We start from the raw sequence: 17,363 nt of genomic DNA on the forward strand, positions 1-17,363 counted from the left end.
GACCGGCACTCGACCGGGTAGCCCCAGTCAAGCGGACCTGGGTGCCTTTCCTATCCCACGTGCTACCCCGTGTTTTCATTACTCATTAATCAAAGGGAATGGCCATTTATAATTAAAACACCTTTTTACGAATTACACATAACATACATGGTTACTTAGCGTGGTTTACAAGTGATACTGCCCATATACAAAATACATAAATACATAACCCACATTTCCTATCTACGGAGCCTCTAAGGATATGAAATAGTTATATAATACTTGCCGGTAACAAGGCTCAGGCTATACCTTACACAAATACCAAAAATAAGACTCCGGGAAGAAAAGCGGCATGAGCCACGCAGGGCCCCGAGAGGAAAGGGGCTCACCAATTCAGCTGATGGGAAGTGAAGGAGTGCTACTGTCGGTGGACTGGAGTACCTGCTATAGATCCACCTACAATCATAACACGAATGTAGCGCCCCCGGCAAAAGGGACGTCAGTACATTTGAATTGTACTGGTATGCATGAACAAACTTTACCCCAAGTAGAATCAATCAATACACAGATAACAAACAGTAATAGAATCAACAATCAAATGCACATGAAAGGAACAACCAAAGCCAAACAAGTTTCACAATCTCTCCTTTTCCCCTTTCAACATTATTTCATCACATCAATGATTTCACAACTTTCTCATATTTTCATTTCAATAGTGATTATGATCACTTTTCCACCCTTATTACCTCGGCCACCCTTATCACCACAACCCACACCTTATTACTTTGTGTTGCGGCGCACAACCTGATCCCCCGAACAATCACATTTCGCACAACAACAACTAATCACATTTCACACGACAACAACAATAAATCACAAAGAATTTTCATAACCATCAATACCATTTCCATCATATACAACAGCCCGCATACAATTTAAGTCGCAACGGTAATTGCCCACGAGAAGTCACATATGATATTACCACAGTTGTTTCAATTGCATCAATTACGATTTCTTTCCATCATTTGTTACACAGCTCTTACCACATAAACACCTTCACACACGCACACACTTGGTTTGTTGCCATTTACTTACACCATTCTATCGGGAGACTTAACCAACAACGTTCAAGGCATATTTAGTCACAAGGATTCATGAAATAGGCCATCTTGCCCTAACACCCGTGAAGCAAACAAAATTCACAAATAGTGCACATAAGAAATGCATACCAATTACCCGTACACAAAATAGGGTGACTTTACAAAGGTTAAAGTTAGCCATACATACCTCAATTTCGCCCCTTAATGATACTACAATGATCCAATACACTTAAGCAACTTCAATCTACAATACAACATTCAATGGGGCCAATATTAGTAACAAATTCCATAACTTATGCCATTTAGGCATATTATCAAACACCTAATTGGAAAAACTCCTTTACTTCCTTATCTACCTACGGGTGTAAAAAACGAGGTGTGACAACAATTTATTCCACCATCATTCCTAACCAATTTATAACATCCAACAACGTATGTATGATCACCCATTCATACCCAACCAACAATTTATATCAAATAATCACCCTTTCAATCTCTACAATAATTATGTATTTATATTGGGAACTTATGGCTTCCCATCACTACACCAAGAGTTCCAACACTTAATTCATACTCATATTCCCATAATATATCCATATATGTAAGTCTAAGGGTAAAAGATTACCTCTTGTTGGCCAAATCTTGAAAGATAACTTTTGTGATGTTCTTGAGATTTTGAAGAAATCCTATGAAATCCAATCAAAACCCTGTTTTAACTAGTGATTGAGAGATGAAATCACCATGAAAACACACTTAAAAACTCACCTTAGGTGTGTGATTGGATACCTTGGTCGGATTGGGGATGGAGAGGATGCCCTAGGCTTGAGAAATGACTTAAATCCTCTCATTTCCCGTCCTTAGGTGTATCTAGAGGTCTGCTACTAGCGCACCGGCGCTATGGCCGCGCTAAGGATGCAAAATACTTCCCAATATGCCTGGCCGCGCTAAGGCCGCGTTAAGGCCGCGCTTCGACACCTGCCCAGTAAAATGGTCGTAACAACAATAAATGCAAAAGAAAACAAAAATGAAAAAGAAAACAAAAATGAAAAAAAAAGAACACAAAAAAAAATTCAAAAACAAAGTTTCCTGAACTACGTTCGACTTGATTCCGAAAGGATACGTAGGCAGCATTTCTCTGAGGTTCAGTCACACCAAAATAAAAATCCAAATTCCCCAAAAAGTGAAACTGGGGCAGATATTATAATATTTCGGCAATGGTTTTGCCTGAAAGGTTCCAAAGTTGTAATTCAGTCCAAATTCTTTTTACCCAAATCCCTTTCAAGTCCTTCCGATCAATCAACGAGAATGTTCAAGAATTGGAGGATACTGTTACTTGGATCAGATGCAACCAAATAAGAGAAATAAAATGAGAGAGTCCTATTGGTGAAAACCCTTATTGGCACTGTAGGGTGATGGTGAGTAGAGAAAATAAAAATGAGAGAGTCTTATTAGTGAAAACTCGCAAAGGGCACTATAAGACGATGGCGAGAAGAGAAATGAGAGAGACCAGCTAGTGAAAACCCACAAAGGGCACTGTTGATCGAAAAGAGGATCCACACAACCATGGCATTAACACAATCATGAGCAAGGTTTCCCGCTTTTCAAGTCAAAAAATTGTGATGAGTTTCTGAGAATCGGACGGTTTATATAGATCATGCATCCAGTCCAAGAGGCATGTCATGTTCATTGAAGTCTGCATTTACTCCCAGATAAGTCCTTCTTTCCTTTCCTCGAAAAGGATACCTCTCGTCTAAGTTCATTTGTCCATTTTACTGTTTGTTTTCTTTGAATCCCTTTCGGACTAACTTTGTTCCAAAAATAAGGCAAAGAAAATTCGGCAAGACCGATTTACAGGGTTCTCATTTGAAGCGAGCTGATATATTCAAAAGGCGCCCAGCCTCGACAAGGATATCAAGTCAACCTCGATTGGCCATGATTGGCCGATGCTTTGAAATGGAAAACTTTGAAAGAGGTCAAAAGCGAAATGCTCAAAAAGGCAACATAAAGTTGAAAAAGGTTAAGTAACTTCATGGCAATGTTTGGAAAAGCTAAAGGTTCTCCAGGGTCAGAAATGCAGTTGGTATTTAGAAAATAATCAGTTGCAGTTGAAATCGTTAAAGAAGATGAGCCGAGATCAAGAGATTGAAATAATCAAGGCCACAAACCGACCACCATTTTAAAACCAACGAATCTTTCTTTGTTCAGAACAGGAACAGAACAATTTTAAAAAAACAGTTTGTGAAAACACGAACACCACCAAGTGAAGTTCTTAAATCCTTGATTTTCTTCCAATATACATAATTATTTTATTTTTAGTTTCATTGCAGGGAACCATCACCCTATCTGCCAACACAGGGTACTACATCCCCTGGTTGCATTTTTATTTTTCTACATAGGGTACGACATCCCCTAGTAGCATTTCAGAGTGCAACGAGCCTCATCTTATTGCCAACACAGGGTACTACATCCCCTGATTGCATTTTTATTTTCTACATAGGGTACGACATTCCCTAGTAGGATCCCAGAGTGCCACGAGCCTCATCTTATTTCCAACACAGGGTACTACATCCCCTGGTTGCATTATTTTCTACATAGGGTACGACATTCTCTAGTTGCATTTCCAGAGTGCCACGAGCCTCATCTTATTTCCAACACAGGGTACTACATCCCCTGGTTGCATTATTTTCTTGTTGCAAACATAGGGTACGACATCCCCTAGTTGCATTTTAGAGTTCCACGAGCCTCATCTTATTGCCGACATATGGTACTACATTCCTTGGTCGCATTACTTTTCTACATAGGGTACGACATCCCCTAGTAGCGTTTCAGAGTGCCACGAGCCTCATTTTATTGCCAACACNCATCTAACACCATTAACTAACAATTTATTCCACCATCATTCCTAACCAATTTATAACTTCCAACAATATATGTATGATCACCCATTCATACCCAACCAACAATTTATATCAAATAATCACCCTTTCAATCTCTACAATAATTATGTATTTATATTGGGAACTTATGGCTTCCCATCACTACATCAAGAGTTCCTACACTTAATATATACTCATATTCCCATAATATATCCATATATGTAAGTCTAAGGGTAAAAGATTACCTCTTGTAGGCAAAATCTTGAAAGATAACTTTTGGGATGTTCTTGAGATTTTGAAGAAATCCTATGAAATCCAATCAAAACCCTGTTTTAACTAGTGATTGAGAGGTGAAATCACCATGAAAACACACTTAAAAACTCACCTTAGGTGTGTGATTGGATACCTTGGTCGGATTGGGGACGGAGAGGATGCCCTAGGCTTGATAAATGACTTAAATCCTCTCATATCCCATCCTTAGGTGTATTTAGAGGTCTGCTACTAGCGCGCCCGCGCTAAGGCCGCGCTAAGGAGGCAGAATACTTCCCAATATGCGCGGCCGCGCTAAGGCAGCATTTCAACACCTGCCCAATAAAATGGTCGTACCTTTCTGTATACACCTCCAAATAACGAACGGTTTGGTGCGTTGGAAACTAGACTCAAAGAGCTTTAACTTGATAGGTTGTGAATCCCACAACCCCTTATATACACGTAGATATGCTCGTCCAAAGTGAGGTCTTGTGCGTATTCATTTGAAATCTTAGCCTGTTATGAAATTTTCCAACTTGGCTTAGACTTAGGCTTCCCTTTGGACCTCACTTATTACATGACTCATACACTTATTCACCACATCCGATTCATTTGCATCATATTTAAAGCACATAAAATATTACAATTAGTCTACCTGGCACCCCGAAATCCTATATCGCCTAGCAAAATTTTTTTCCGGGGCCTTACATGTTCATGCCTTATGTGATATATCTATTGTTGAACAAGGCTTGTGGAAATAATTTTGGTAATTGAACAATGAAGAGCGTTGGCTCAAGTTGTGAAATGATCTGTGGAATTATTGTTGGCAATTGGACATTATGGAGCATTGGCTCAAGTTTGTGAATTGAGTTGTGAAGTAAATGTGAAAAAGAGAAGAGGATTATGATGTTGTCTCCCTTGGCGGGATGTTGTTGCTTTTGATATTGTTTCCCTTGCCGGGATATGATTGTTGTACTATTGCTCCCTTGCCGGGATTTTATTGTGATTTTATTTATTTCCTTGCCCTTATTGCTTGTGATTGTCGTTTGGGTGAGAGAGAGTGTTAAAGCACGAAGGATGATTCATGCATTGTATTGGTGAGAGAGTGTTAAAGCACGAAGGGTGATGCTGTGCATTGTATTGGTGAGAGAGTGTTAAAGCACGAAGGTGATGCCGTGCATGATATTTATGAGAGAGTGTTAATTTACGAAGGGTGATGCCGTACCGCACGATGTACCATTCCGTGCCTTTATATGAGTGATGATGCACGAAGGATCATTCCGTACCATGATTATGTGAGGTAAAAGCACGAAGGGTGATGCCGTGCCATTTATATCGATTTTATAGTGAGGACGAGAGTAAAAGCACGAAGGGTGATGCCGTGCACTTGTCTTTGATTTCCTGATTTTTACTGATAATTGAGTTACGGTGTTCTTTACATTTAACTATTGGTTTCTGTTGTTACTTGTTGTTCCTCGTAGCATGTTTCCCCCTTCCTATCTTTAATTGTAAAGTTTCCCTTTATTTTCCCTGTACATGATTTAACTGCAAAGGTTTATTTGGTAGTCTGGTCCTAACCTCCTCACTACCTCGCCGAGGTTAGGCTAGGCACTTACAGCACATGGGGTCAGTTGTGCTGATACTACACTCTGCATTCTTTTGTGCAGATATCGGTGTTGTAGCTTTCGGACACCAGTGAGGTTGCTGCTTCCAGTGCATCAGGCGACCCGAGGTGGTTCTGCAGGCCTCCGCGGACCTTGGCATCTCATTATATCCTTCATTCTGTTTCTTTCATGTATTCCAGAGATAGTGTTGTATTAATCTTTCAGACCTCTATTTGTAGTATTCCTAGACAGTTTGTGAAATTGTGACACCAGTTCTGGGGTAGTTTATGTTATGGATTGGTATTTGTATCATTATTAAAATATTACATTTCAGTCATCTGCTTATTAAATTCCGCTGTTTATATGACGTTGGTTCTTAATTGTTAAAGGATTACAATGGGAAAATGGTAAATAATACAAATGGTTGGCTTGCCTAGCTTTCACTGGTTGGCGCCATCACGACTCCCGAGGTTGGGAAATTCGAGTCGTGAAAAGTTGGTATAAGAGCTCTAGGTTGCTTTGGTCTCATAATTCACGGACAAGCTTGGTAGAGTCTGAGGAATCGGTACGGAGATGTCTGTGCTTATCCCCTAGAGGCTACGGAGTTAGGAACAGTTTCACTTCTATTCATCTCTGTCATGCGGTTTGGTTTCTCAATGCTGATTAAACATCTACTCTGTTCTTTCACAGATGGCGAGAACATGCACTTCCTCATCCCTTGATCAGCAGCCCGAGCCCCCAGCAGCAGCTTCTACGAGGGACAGAGGGCGAGGCCGAGGTCGTGCTAGAGGCCGAGGCAGGGGCAAAGCTCAACCCATAGCAGCAGCACCAGCGGCGGAGCCTCAGGTTGAGTTCGACGAGGAGGTTCCGGCCCACACAGTTCCAGTAGGACCAAGTCAGGTCCCAGAGGCGTTCATTGCTACCCCAGTTCTCCAGGATGCTCTTTTCTGTCTAGTGGGCCTTATGGAGAGTGTCACTCGGGCAGGCTTGCTTCCTATAGCACCAGTCGTCTCTTAGGCTGGAGGAGGAGCCCAGACTCCCGCTACCCGTACCCCAGAGCAGATGGCTCCCCAGTTCCAGACTCCAGCAGCTCAACCAGTTGGAGCAGTTCAGTCGGGTGTGGTAGCTTAGACCGGTGATGGAGCAACTATGTCTGCCGATGCTTTGTGGAGGTTGGAGAGGTTCACCAAGCTCTTCACTACCACTTTCAGCGGTGCATCTTCTGAGGATCCCCAAGATTATTTAGACAGTTGTCATGAGGTTCTCAGGAACATGGGGACGGTGGAGACCAATGGGGTCGACTTTGCTGCTTTTCGCTTATCTGGATTCGCCAAGACTTGGTGGAGAGATTATTGTTTGACTAGACCAGTTGGGTCACCAACTTTGACTAGGGATCAGTTTTTTCAGCTATTTCTGGAGAAGTTTCTTCCTATCACTCAGATGGAGAACTATCGGAGGCAGTTTGAGCGTCTCCAGTAGGGTTCTATGACCGTTACTCAGTACGAGACCAGGTTCATTGATTTGGCCCATCATGCTCTTCTTGTACTTCCCACCGAGAAAGAGAGAGTGAGGAGGTTCATTGAGGGACTCATTTCATCCCATTGGACTTCAGATGGCCAAGGAGGCAGGGAGCGAGATTTATTTTCAGGATGCGGCCAATGTGGCCAGGAGCGTTGAGATGGTTTTGTCACAGGGGATGGTCAGGGGTCTGACAAGAGGCCTCGTCATTCAAGCAGATATAGTGGTTTCTCGTTTGGAGGCAGGGATTCTTTATGTAGATGCCATCCTCCTAGGCCTTTTAAGTCAGCACTTCAGGTTTCTCACGGTGCTTTAGGTGGTCGTGGTTCTCATATACAGTACTTTGATCAGCAGTCCTACAGTGCACCACCGGCTCCTATCAGTGCACCGCCGCTCCAGAGTTTTCGGGGTGGTCATTCAGGTCGTCAAGGTCAGCAGTCTCAACAGCCGAGGTCTTGTTATACTTGTGGTGATACGGGTCATATTGCTAGATTTTACCCTCGAGCACCGAGCAGCTCTAAGCATTAGGGTTCCCATGCCATGGTTCAGGCACCGAGTGTTCTACAGCCCGCTCAGCTAGCTAGGGGTGGAGGTAGAGGTGCTAGAGGTGGAGGTAGAGGTATTAGAGGTGGAGGTCAGGCCGCTAGAGGTGGAGGCTAGCCAGCAGCAGGCCGTCCGAGAGATGTAGTTCAGAGTGGTGGGGCCCAGCCCCGATGTTATGCTCTTCCAGCCAGGCCTGAGGCTGAGGCTTCCAATGCAGTTATCACAGGAACCGTTCTTGTTTGTAGTAGAGATGTTTCAGTTCTATTTGATCCACGGTCTACATACTCCTATGTGTCATCTTATTTTGCATCGTATCTGGTCATGCCTAGTTATTCTGTGAGTGCTCCTGTATATGTGTCTACACCGATGGGTGATTCTATTGTGGTAGATCGTGTCCATCCTTCGTGTATAGTTATGATTGGGGGTTTTGAGACCCGAGTAGATATGTTACTTTTGGATATGGTTTATTTTAATGTCATATTGGGGATGGACTGGTTATCACCTTACCACGCTATTTTGGACTGTCATCCCAAGACTGTGACCTTAGCCTTGCCGGGGTTTCCTCATTTAGAGTAGAGAGGGACTCCTGGTCATTATACCCGTCATGTTTTCTCATATATGAAGGCTCAGCGTATGGTCGAGAAGGGGTGTTTGGCCTATTTGGAATATGTTCGTGATTCTAGTGCTGAGGTTCCTACTATGGATTCCGTGCCTGTTGTTCGTGAGTTTCCTGAGGTATTTCCTTCAGACCTGCCGGGTATGCCACCCGACAAGGATATCGACTTCTACATTGATTTGGCTCTGGGCACTCAGCCCATTTCTATTCCGCCAAATCATATGGCCCCGCCTGAGTTGAAAGAACTGAAGGAGCAATTGCAAGACTTTCTTGATAAAGGCTTTATTAGACCTAGTGTCTCTCCTTGGGGTGCGCCGGTGTTGTTTGTAAAGAAGAAGGACGGGTCGATGAGGATGTGCATAGATTACCGACAATTGAACAAGGTCACAATCAAGAATAAGTACCCATTGCCGAGGATTGATGATCTGTTTGACCAGCCACAGGGTGCCCAAGTGTTTTCTAAGATCGACTTGAGATCGGGCTACCATCAGTTGAGGATTAGGGCATCCGATGTCCCTAAGACACCTTTCTGCACTCGGTACGGGCACTATGAGTTCTTGGTGATGTCATTTGGACTGACAAATGCCCCAGCAGCTTTCATGGATTTGATGAAGCGAGTGTTCAGGCCTTATTTGGATTCCTTCGTGATTGTCTTCATTGACGATATTTTGATCTATTCCCACAGCGGGGAGGAACACGAGCAGCATCTTCGAGTCGTTCTTCAGACTCTGAGGGATAGTCAGTTGTATGCTAAGTTTTTGAAGTGCGAGTTCTGGTTAAGTTTAGTTGCATTCTTGGGTCACGTTGTTTCAGCAGAGGGTATTCAAGTGGATCCAAAGAAGATAGAGGCAGTCAAGAGCTGGCCTCGACCCACATCAGCTACAGAGATTCGGAGTTTCTTGGGTTTGGCAGGCTATTACCATCGGTTTGTGGAGGGGTTTTCATCTGTTGCAACCCCGATGACCAGGTTGACTCAGAAGGTTGCCCAGTTCAGATGGTCGGACGAGCGTGAGGCGAGCTTTCAGAAGCTCAAGACAGCTTTGACTACGGCGCCAGTGTTGGTTTTGCTCACAGGTTCAGGACCATATACAGTTTATTGCGACGCATCCCGTATTGGACTTGGTACGGTGTTGATGCAGGATGGCAAGGTCATTGCTTATGCTTCGCGGCAGTTGAAGATTCATGAGAAGAATTATCCAGTCCATGATTTGGAGTTAGCAGCCATTATTCACGCGTTGAATATTTGGAGGCGCTATCTGTACGGTGTGTCATGTGAGTTGTTCACAGATCATAAGAGTCTGCAGTATTTATTCAAGCAGAAGGAACTAAATTTGAGGCAGAGGAGGTGGTTGGAGCTGTTGAAAGACTATGATATCACCATCTTATATCATCCGGGGAAGGCCAATGTGGTGGCCGATGCTTTGAGTAGAAAGTCAGCCAGTATGGGAAGTCTTGCGTATATTCCGGTTGGTGAGAGACCGCTTGCTTTAGATGTTCAGGCTTTGGCCAATCAGTTCGTGAGGTGGATGTCTCTGAGAAGAGCCGTGTGTTAGCCTGCATAGTCGCTCTTTCTTCATTATTGGAGCGTATTCGAGATTGGCAGTATGATGATCCCCATTTGTGTGTCCTAATGGACACGGTACAACACGGTGGTGCCAAGCAGGTCACAGTTGGGGATGATGGAGTTTTGAGGATGCAGGGTCGTATTTGTGTGCCTAATGTTGATGGACTTCGAGAGTTGATTCTAGAGGAGGCCCATAGTTCCCGGTAATCTATTCACCCGGGTGCCGCTAAGATCTATCGGGATTTGTGACAACATTATTGGTGGAGGAGGATAAAGAAGGATATTGTTGCATATGTGGCTCGGTGTTTGAATTGTCAGCAGGTAAAGTACTAGCATCAGAGACCTGGTGGTTTGTTCCAGAACATTGAGATTACTGAGTGGAAGTGGGAGCGTATCACTATGGACTTTGTTGTTGGGCTCCCACGGACTCAGAGGAAGTTCGATGCAGTGTGGGTTATTGTTGATAGGCTGACCAAGTCAGCGCATTTCATTCCTGTGGCAGTCTCCTATTCTTCTGAGAGGTTAGCTGAGATCTATATCCGGGAGATTGTTCGCCTTTATGGTGTGCCCGTGTCTATCATTTCAGACCGAGGTACGCAGTTTACCTCGCATTTCTGGAGGGCAGTTCAGCGTGAGTTGGGCACACGGGTCGAGTTGAACACAGCATTTCATCCTCAGACAGACGGGTAGTCCGAGCGTACTATTCGGATTTTGGAGGATATGCTCCGAGCTTATGTTATTGACTTTGGAAGCTCATGGGATTAGTTTTTGCCTTTAGCGGAGTTTGCTTACAACAACAGCTACCAGTCGAGCATTTAGATGGCTCCTTATGAGGCTTTATATGGTAGGCGGTGTCGGTCGCCGGTTGGTTGGTTTGAGCCGGGAGAGGCTCGGTTGTTGGGTACGGATCTAGTACAGGATGCCTTGGACAAGGCCAGGATTATTCAGGATAGGCTTCGTACAGCTCAGTCCAGGAAAAAGAGTTATGCCGACCGTAAGGCTCGCGATGTGGCATTCATGGTCCGCGTGATGAGATGTGGGAAGAGGGGCAAGCATAGCCCTAGGTTTGTTGGCCCGTTTGATATTCTTGATCGAGTGGGAGAGGCGGCTTACAGACTTGCGTTTCCGTCGAGTTTATCAACAGTGCACCTAGTGATTCATGTGTCCATGCTACGGAAATATCACGACGATCTATCCCACGTGTTAGATTTTAGCACTATCCAGTTGGACAAGGACTTGTCGTATGAGGAGGAGCTGGTAGCTATTCTAGACCGGCAGGTTTGTCAGTTGAGATCGAAGAGTTTCCCTTCTGTTCGTGTTCAGTGAAGAGGTCAGCCTGCTGAGGCAATGACCTGGGAGTTCGAGTCCGATATGCGGAGCCGATATCTCCATCTTTTCTACGACTAAGGTACTTCCTTCTTATGTCCGTTCGAGGACGAACAGTTGTTTTAGAGGTGTAGGATGTGATGACCCAAAAGGTCATCACTTGTTTTGGAAATAAATTCTGTGTTTTGAGGCCTTAAAATCTCGTTTTTGTCTCACCTTGATTTGCGTGCGCAGTCCGGGCGTGTATCCGGAAAGCCGTTATTTGAAAATCTGTGAAAAATGATGAGTTTTGCTTTTAAAATGAATTTAGGTTGACTTCGGTCAACATTTTGGGTAAACGGACCCGGACCTGCGATTTGACGGTTCCGGAGGGTCCGTAGGAAAATATGGGACTTGGGCTTATGCCCGAAATCGAATTCCGAGGTCCCAAGCCCGAGAAATGAATTTTTGAAGAAAATTGTTTAACTGAAATTCTTAGAGTCTTTGGAAATTTGATGTATTGGAATTCAATGGTATCGGACCCGTATTTTGGTTCCGGAGCCCGGTACAGGTCTTATATAGGGTTTAAGTTGAGCTTGTAAAATTTGGTAAGAAACGGACTTGATATGACGTGAAGCGGACCATCGGTTGTTAAAAATGAAACTAAAGAGTTCATGAGATTTTTCTTTGATTTTGATGCTAAATTCATAGTTTGATGTTATTTTGATGATTTGATCGCACAAGAAGTCCGTATGATGTTTTTGGACTTGCGTGCATGTTTGGTTTGGAGCCCCGAGGGCTCGATTGAGTTTTGGATAGGCCACGGAATGCATTTAGACTTAGAAAAATAACTGTTGCAGGTTCAGAGAAGTTGCAGGCCTCTGAACCAGGCTTCGCGGTCCGCATTGATTTCTCGCGACCGCAGTGAGCAAGGCTAATTCTTCGCGGCCGCGCTCGGTATTTCGCGATCCGCGGTGGAGCTCCGCAGCTGCCATCCTTTTTTTGCGGCCCGCTGTTAGGGTCTGAGAGGAGTATATAAACGGGACCTTTCAGTTATTTTTCCATTTTCAGAAACCTAAAACATAAGGGGCGATTTTTTCAAACACTCTTTCTTCCCCAAAACACAAGTGTTTTTAAACACATTTCTTTCACTTCTTAACTTCTTTTTACAAGGATAGGGACCTGCATCGAGTGAGGTTCATCAAAGATGAAGATGGTAAGGTATTGGTGGAAGAGGCGTGTATCAGGGTAGATGGCAGAAATACTTCCATATACTCTTGAACGAGGAAGGGGGATAGGAACATTATGCTGGATGAGTAGGAGAACTCAAAGAGTCGGAGAGATTTTGGGTTTTGTAGGCATATTAAGTGTGAGGAGGTTTATGTGGCAATATGGAAGATGAGCTGGGGTAAGGCGACTGGGCCTGACGAGATCTCGGTGAACTTTTAAAAAGAATCGGGTATGGTAACAAAGGTGATATCCATAACTGCAACAATTATAGGGGTATGAAGCCGTTGATTCACAGTAGGAAGGTTTGGGAGAGGGTAGTGGAGAAGCGAGTGAGGATAAATGTATCTATCTCTGAGAACCAGTTTGGATTTATGCCGGGATAGTCAACTACAGAAGCCATTCACCTTGTGAGACGATTGGTGGAGCAATATAGGGAGAGGAAAAAGGACTTGTACATGGTGTTCATTGACCTTGAGAGAGCTTATAACAAAATCCCGAGGGAGATGCTATGGAGATGTTTTGAGGCTAGCGGAGTACCGGTAGCGTACATTAGGGTGACTAAGGACATGTACGAAGGTGCTAAGACTCAGTTGAGGACTGCGGGGGAGACTCGAAACATTTCCCTATGGAGATGGGGTTGCATCAGGCATCGGCCCTAAGACCGTTTTTGTTTTCCTTAGCATTGGATGTGCTGACACGACACATACAAGGGTGGGTGCGATGGTGTATGTTATTTGCAGATGACATAGTACTGATTGGTGAGACGCGAGAGGGTGTTAATGCTAGGCTGAAAGCTTGGAGACAGTCGCTGAAGTCCAAAGGTTTCAAGTTGAGTAGGTCAAAAACTGAATACTTGGAGTGCAAGTTCAGTGATGAGAGGCATGAAGAAGAAGTAGAAGTGAAGATTTATACTCAAGTCATTCCCAAAATAGATAGTTTTAAGTACCTTGGGTCTATAATCCAAGGCAACAGGGAGATTGACGAGGATGTCACTCATGGTATTGGTTTAGGGTGGATGAGATGGAGGTTAGCTTCGGGGTTTTATGCAATAAGATTGTGCCGCCTAAACTTAAGGGAAAATTCTACAGGGTGGTGGTCATACTGGCTATGTTGTATGGAGTTAAGTGTTGGCCCGTCAAAAAGTCCCATGTCCAGAAGATAAAAGTAGCTGAAATAAGGATGTTGAGATGGATGTATGGACATACCAGGAAAGACAAGATTAGGAATGTTGTTATTAGAGACATGGTGAGAGTGGAATCCATGGAAGACATGTTTGGGGAATCGAGGATGCGATTGTTTGGGCATGTGAAGAGGAGAGACATAGTTGCCCTGGTCAAGAGGTGTGAGAGGTTGACCATGGCGGGCTTGAGGAAGGGCACGGGTAGGCAAAAGAAGTATTGGGGAGAGGTGATTAGGCAGGATATGTCGGTGCTTCACCTAACCAAGGATATGACTAGCGATAGGAAGGTGTGGAGGTCGAGGATTGAGGTGGTGGGTTGACCGGTAGTTGCAAGTTTCTCCTAGGCTTGCTAGTAGTACTAGTAATATTCTTGTATTCCTTTATTCAGGGTTCTTTATTACTTGTTATGCCACATGCTTTCATTACCTTATTATATTACTGATGTTATTGCTTTGTTGTCTTTATTTTTATCGTTCCGTTAAGCGGGNCGGAGCCCGGTACAGGTCTTATATAGGGTTTAAGTTGAGCTTGTAAAATTTGGTAAGAAACGGACTTGATATGACGTGAAGCGGACCATCGGTTGTTAAAAATGAAACTAAAGAGTTCATGAGATTTTTCTTTGATTTTGATGCTAAATTCATAGTTTGATGTTATTTTGATGATTTGATCGCACAAGAAGTCCGTATGATGTTTTTGGACTTGCGTGCATGTTTGGTTTGGAGCCCCGAGGGCTCGATTGAGTTTTGGATAGGCCACGGAATGCATTTAGACTTAGAAAAATAACTGTTGCAGGTTCAGAGAAGTTGCAGGCCTCTGAACCAGGCTTCGCGGTCCGCATTGATTTCTCGCGACCGCAGTGAGCAAGGCTAATTCTTCGCGGCCGCGCTCGATATTTCGCGATCCGCGGTGGAGCTCCGCGGCCGCCATCCTTTTTTTGCGGTCCGCTGTTAGGGTCTGAGAGGAGTATATAAACGGGACATTTCAGTTATTTTTCCATTTTCAGAAACCTAAAACATAAGGGGCGATTTTTTCAAACACTCTTTCTTCCCCAAAACACAAGTGTTTTTAAACACATTTCTTTCACTTCTTAACTTCTTTTTACAAGATTTCATCCTAGAATCTAGGGTTTTCATGGTGGAATTGGGAATTTTGGGTAAAACCTAAGAATATTAAAATTTTGGTATTTAGACCCCAAATTGAGGTCGGATTCCAAAATAAATTATATATCCGGGCTCGGGGGTGAATGGGTAATCGGGTTTTGGTCCGAATTTTGGGTTTTGACCAAGCGGGCCCGGGGGTCGATTTTTGACTTTTTGCGGAAAACATTTGAAAACCCATTTTCATGCATTAGAATTGATTCATTTAGTATTTATTAATAATATTAATTAAATTATGGCTAGATACAAGCGAGTTGGTGGTGGAAACAAGAGGTAAAGCGGTAGTTGAGGCTTGAATTGTGTTCGTGGCATCGAGGTAAGTGTTTGGTCTAACCTTAGCTCTAGAGATTATGAGTTGTGTCCTATTCGCTATGTGTTAATTGTTAAGTACGACGTATAGGCATGGTGACGAGTATCTATACGTTGGTGTCAGGCATGCCCGTGAGTCTTATGCTATGATTAATATGACTCCGTGTTGTATTGTTCATGCCTTATGTGATATTTCTATTGGTTAACAAGGCTTGTGGAAGTAATTTTGGTAATTGAACAATGAATTGCGTTGGCTCAAGTTGTGAAATGATTTGTGGAATTATTGTTAGCAATTGGACATTATAGAGCATTGGCTCAAGTTGTGAAGTAAATGTGAAAAAGAGAAGAGGATTATGATATTGTCTCCCTTGCCGGGATGTTGTTGCTTTTGATATTGTTTCCCTTGCCGGGATATGATTGTTGTACTATTGCTCCCTTGCCGGGATTTTATTGTGATTTTATTTATTTCCTTGCCCTTATTGCTTGTGATTGTTGTTTGGGTGAGGGAGAGTGTTGAAGCACGAAGGGTGATGTCGTGCATTGTATTGGTGAGAGAGTGTTAATGCACAAAGGGTGATGACGTGCCGCACAATGTATCATTCTGTACCTTTATATGAGTGATGATGCACGAAGGATCATTCCGTGCCATGATTATGTGAGGTAAAAGCACGAAGGATGATGCCGTGCACTTGTCTTTGATTTCCTGATTTTTACTGATAATTGAGTTATGGTGTTCTTTACATCTAACGGTTGGTTTCTGTTGTTACTTGTTGTTCCCTGTAGCATGTTTCCCCCTTCCTATTAATTGTAAATTTTGCCTTTATTTTCCGCTGTACATGATTTAACAGCACATGTTTATTTGGTAGTCTGGTCCTAGCCTCGTTACTACCTCGCCGAGGTTAGGCTAGACACTTACCAGCACATGGGGTCGGTTGTGCTGATGCTACACTCTGCACTCTTTTGTGCATATCCCGGTGCTGTAGCTTTCGGACCGCAGTGAGGTTGCTGCTTCCAGTGCATCAGGCGACCCGAGGTAGTTCTGCAGGCGTCCGTGGACCTTGGCGTCTCCTTCTATCCTTCATTCTGTTTCTTTCATGTATTCCAGAGACAGTGTTGTATTAATCTTTCAGACCTCTATTTGTAGTATTCCTAGACAGTCTGTGAAATTGTGACACCAGTTCTGGGTAGTTTACATTATGGATTGGTATTGGTATTGTCACACCTCCTTTTTTACTACACCCCCGGAAGGGATATAATAAAGGGAGTTTTTTCAATTAAAGGACAATCGAAATGGGATTCATTTTATTAAGAGATTCAGAGTCGCCACTTGGGTGATTTATGGTGTCCCAAGTCACCGGTTTGAATCCCGAATCGAGGAAAAGGTTTGACTCTGTTTAACAGTCGTGAACCAGAAATCCGGGTAAGGAATTCTGTTAACCCGGGAGAAGGTGTCAGGCATTCCCGGGTTCCGTGGTTCTAGCACGGTCGCTCAACTGTTATATCTGGCTTAATTATCTAATTTTATACAATTATGAACCTGTGTGCAAATTTTAGCTTTTAACCGCTTTTATTCAATTTTAAAGAATGTTGAACGTCGTTTAAAATATGTCTTTGGACCGCGTCACATGAAATGCACCCGCAATCCTAAACATATTTTATTCAACGTTTTGGGATTTGGATTTGGGTCACATAAAATGCAACCCGAGTTTAGGAAGGTAAGATTATTAAAGAACGCGTCTAAAGCGACTAACGTGTCATTAACTTTGCGGGAGGCCATGAAAATTCGCTAAATGGCACGCCCCGAATTCTAAGTATTTTAACATAAACATTTGAAGAAGGCCACACAATTTATGAATTTTATTTGGCGCGGTGCACCTCGTTTTTATTTTAAAGGCCAACCTAAAAGAAACTACGATTTTCTATTAAAGTATTGTCTCTAAAAGGGCCCTAATTAATTAGCATCATTAATTACTATTATTAGAGAACCTTTCGCGGGATTCGAGCTTCAAACTCAGGTCCACACTTGAACAAGAGGAAAGCCTAAAGTCCTAACAACATTGTTCCATCTTGCTCGAAAATTGAAATCTAGGACTTTACTGACATTACCAAGCAAGATACTATAAGGCAAGTTGA

At 43.3% G+C, this 17,363-nt stretch overlaps 1 protein-coding gene across 1 annotated transcript in view; it reads left to right on the top strand.

Annotated features, from left to right (window-relative positions):
- The window catches only part of LOC109239866, a 14,469-nt gene extending 7,841 nt beyond the window's left edge, over positions 1-6,628 (top strand). Inside the window, exons 4-5 of the mRNA XM_019406459.1 lie at positions 5,887-5,999; positions 6,499-6,628. Of these exons, the coding sequence (XP_019262004.1) occupies positions 5,887-5,999; positions 6,499-6,628 (243 nt within the window). The remainder of the gene's footprint in view (positions 1-5,886; positions 6,000-6,498) is intronic.
- Positions 6,629-17,363: the final 10,735 nt, after the last annotated feature.

Source organism: Nicotiana attenuata, unplaced genomic scaffold (assembly GCF_001879085.1).
Source record: "Nicotiana attenuata strain UT unplaced genomic scaffold, NIATTr2, whole genome shotgun sequence".
NCBI classification, from domain to species: Eukaryota; Viridiplantae; Streptophyta; class Magnoliopsida; order Solanales; family Solanaceae; genus Nicotiana; species Nicotiana attenuata.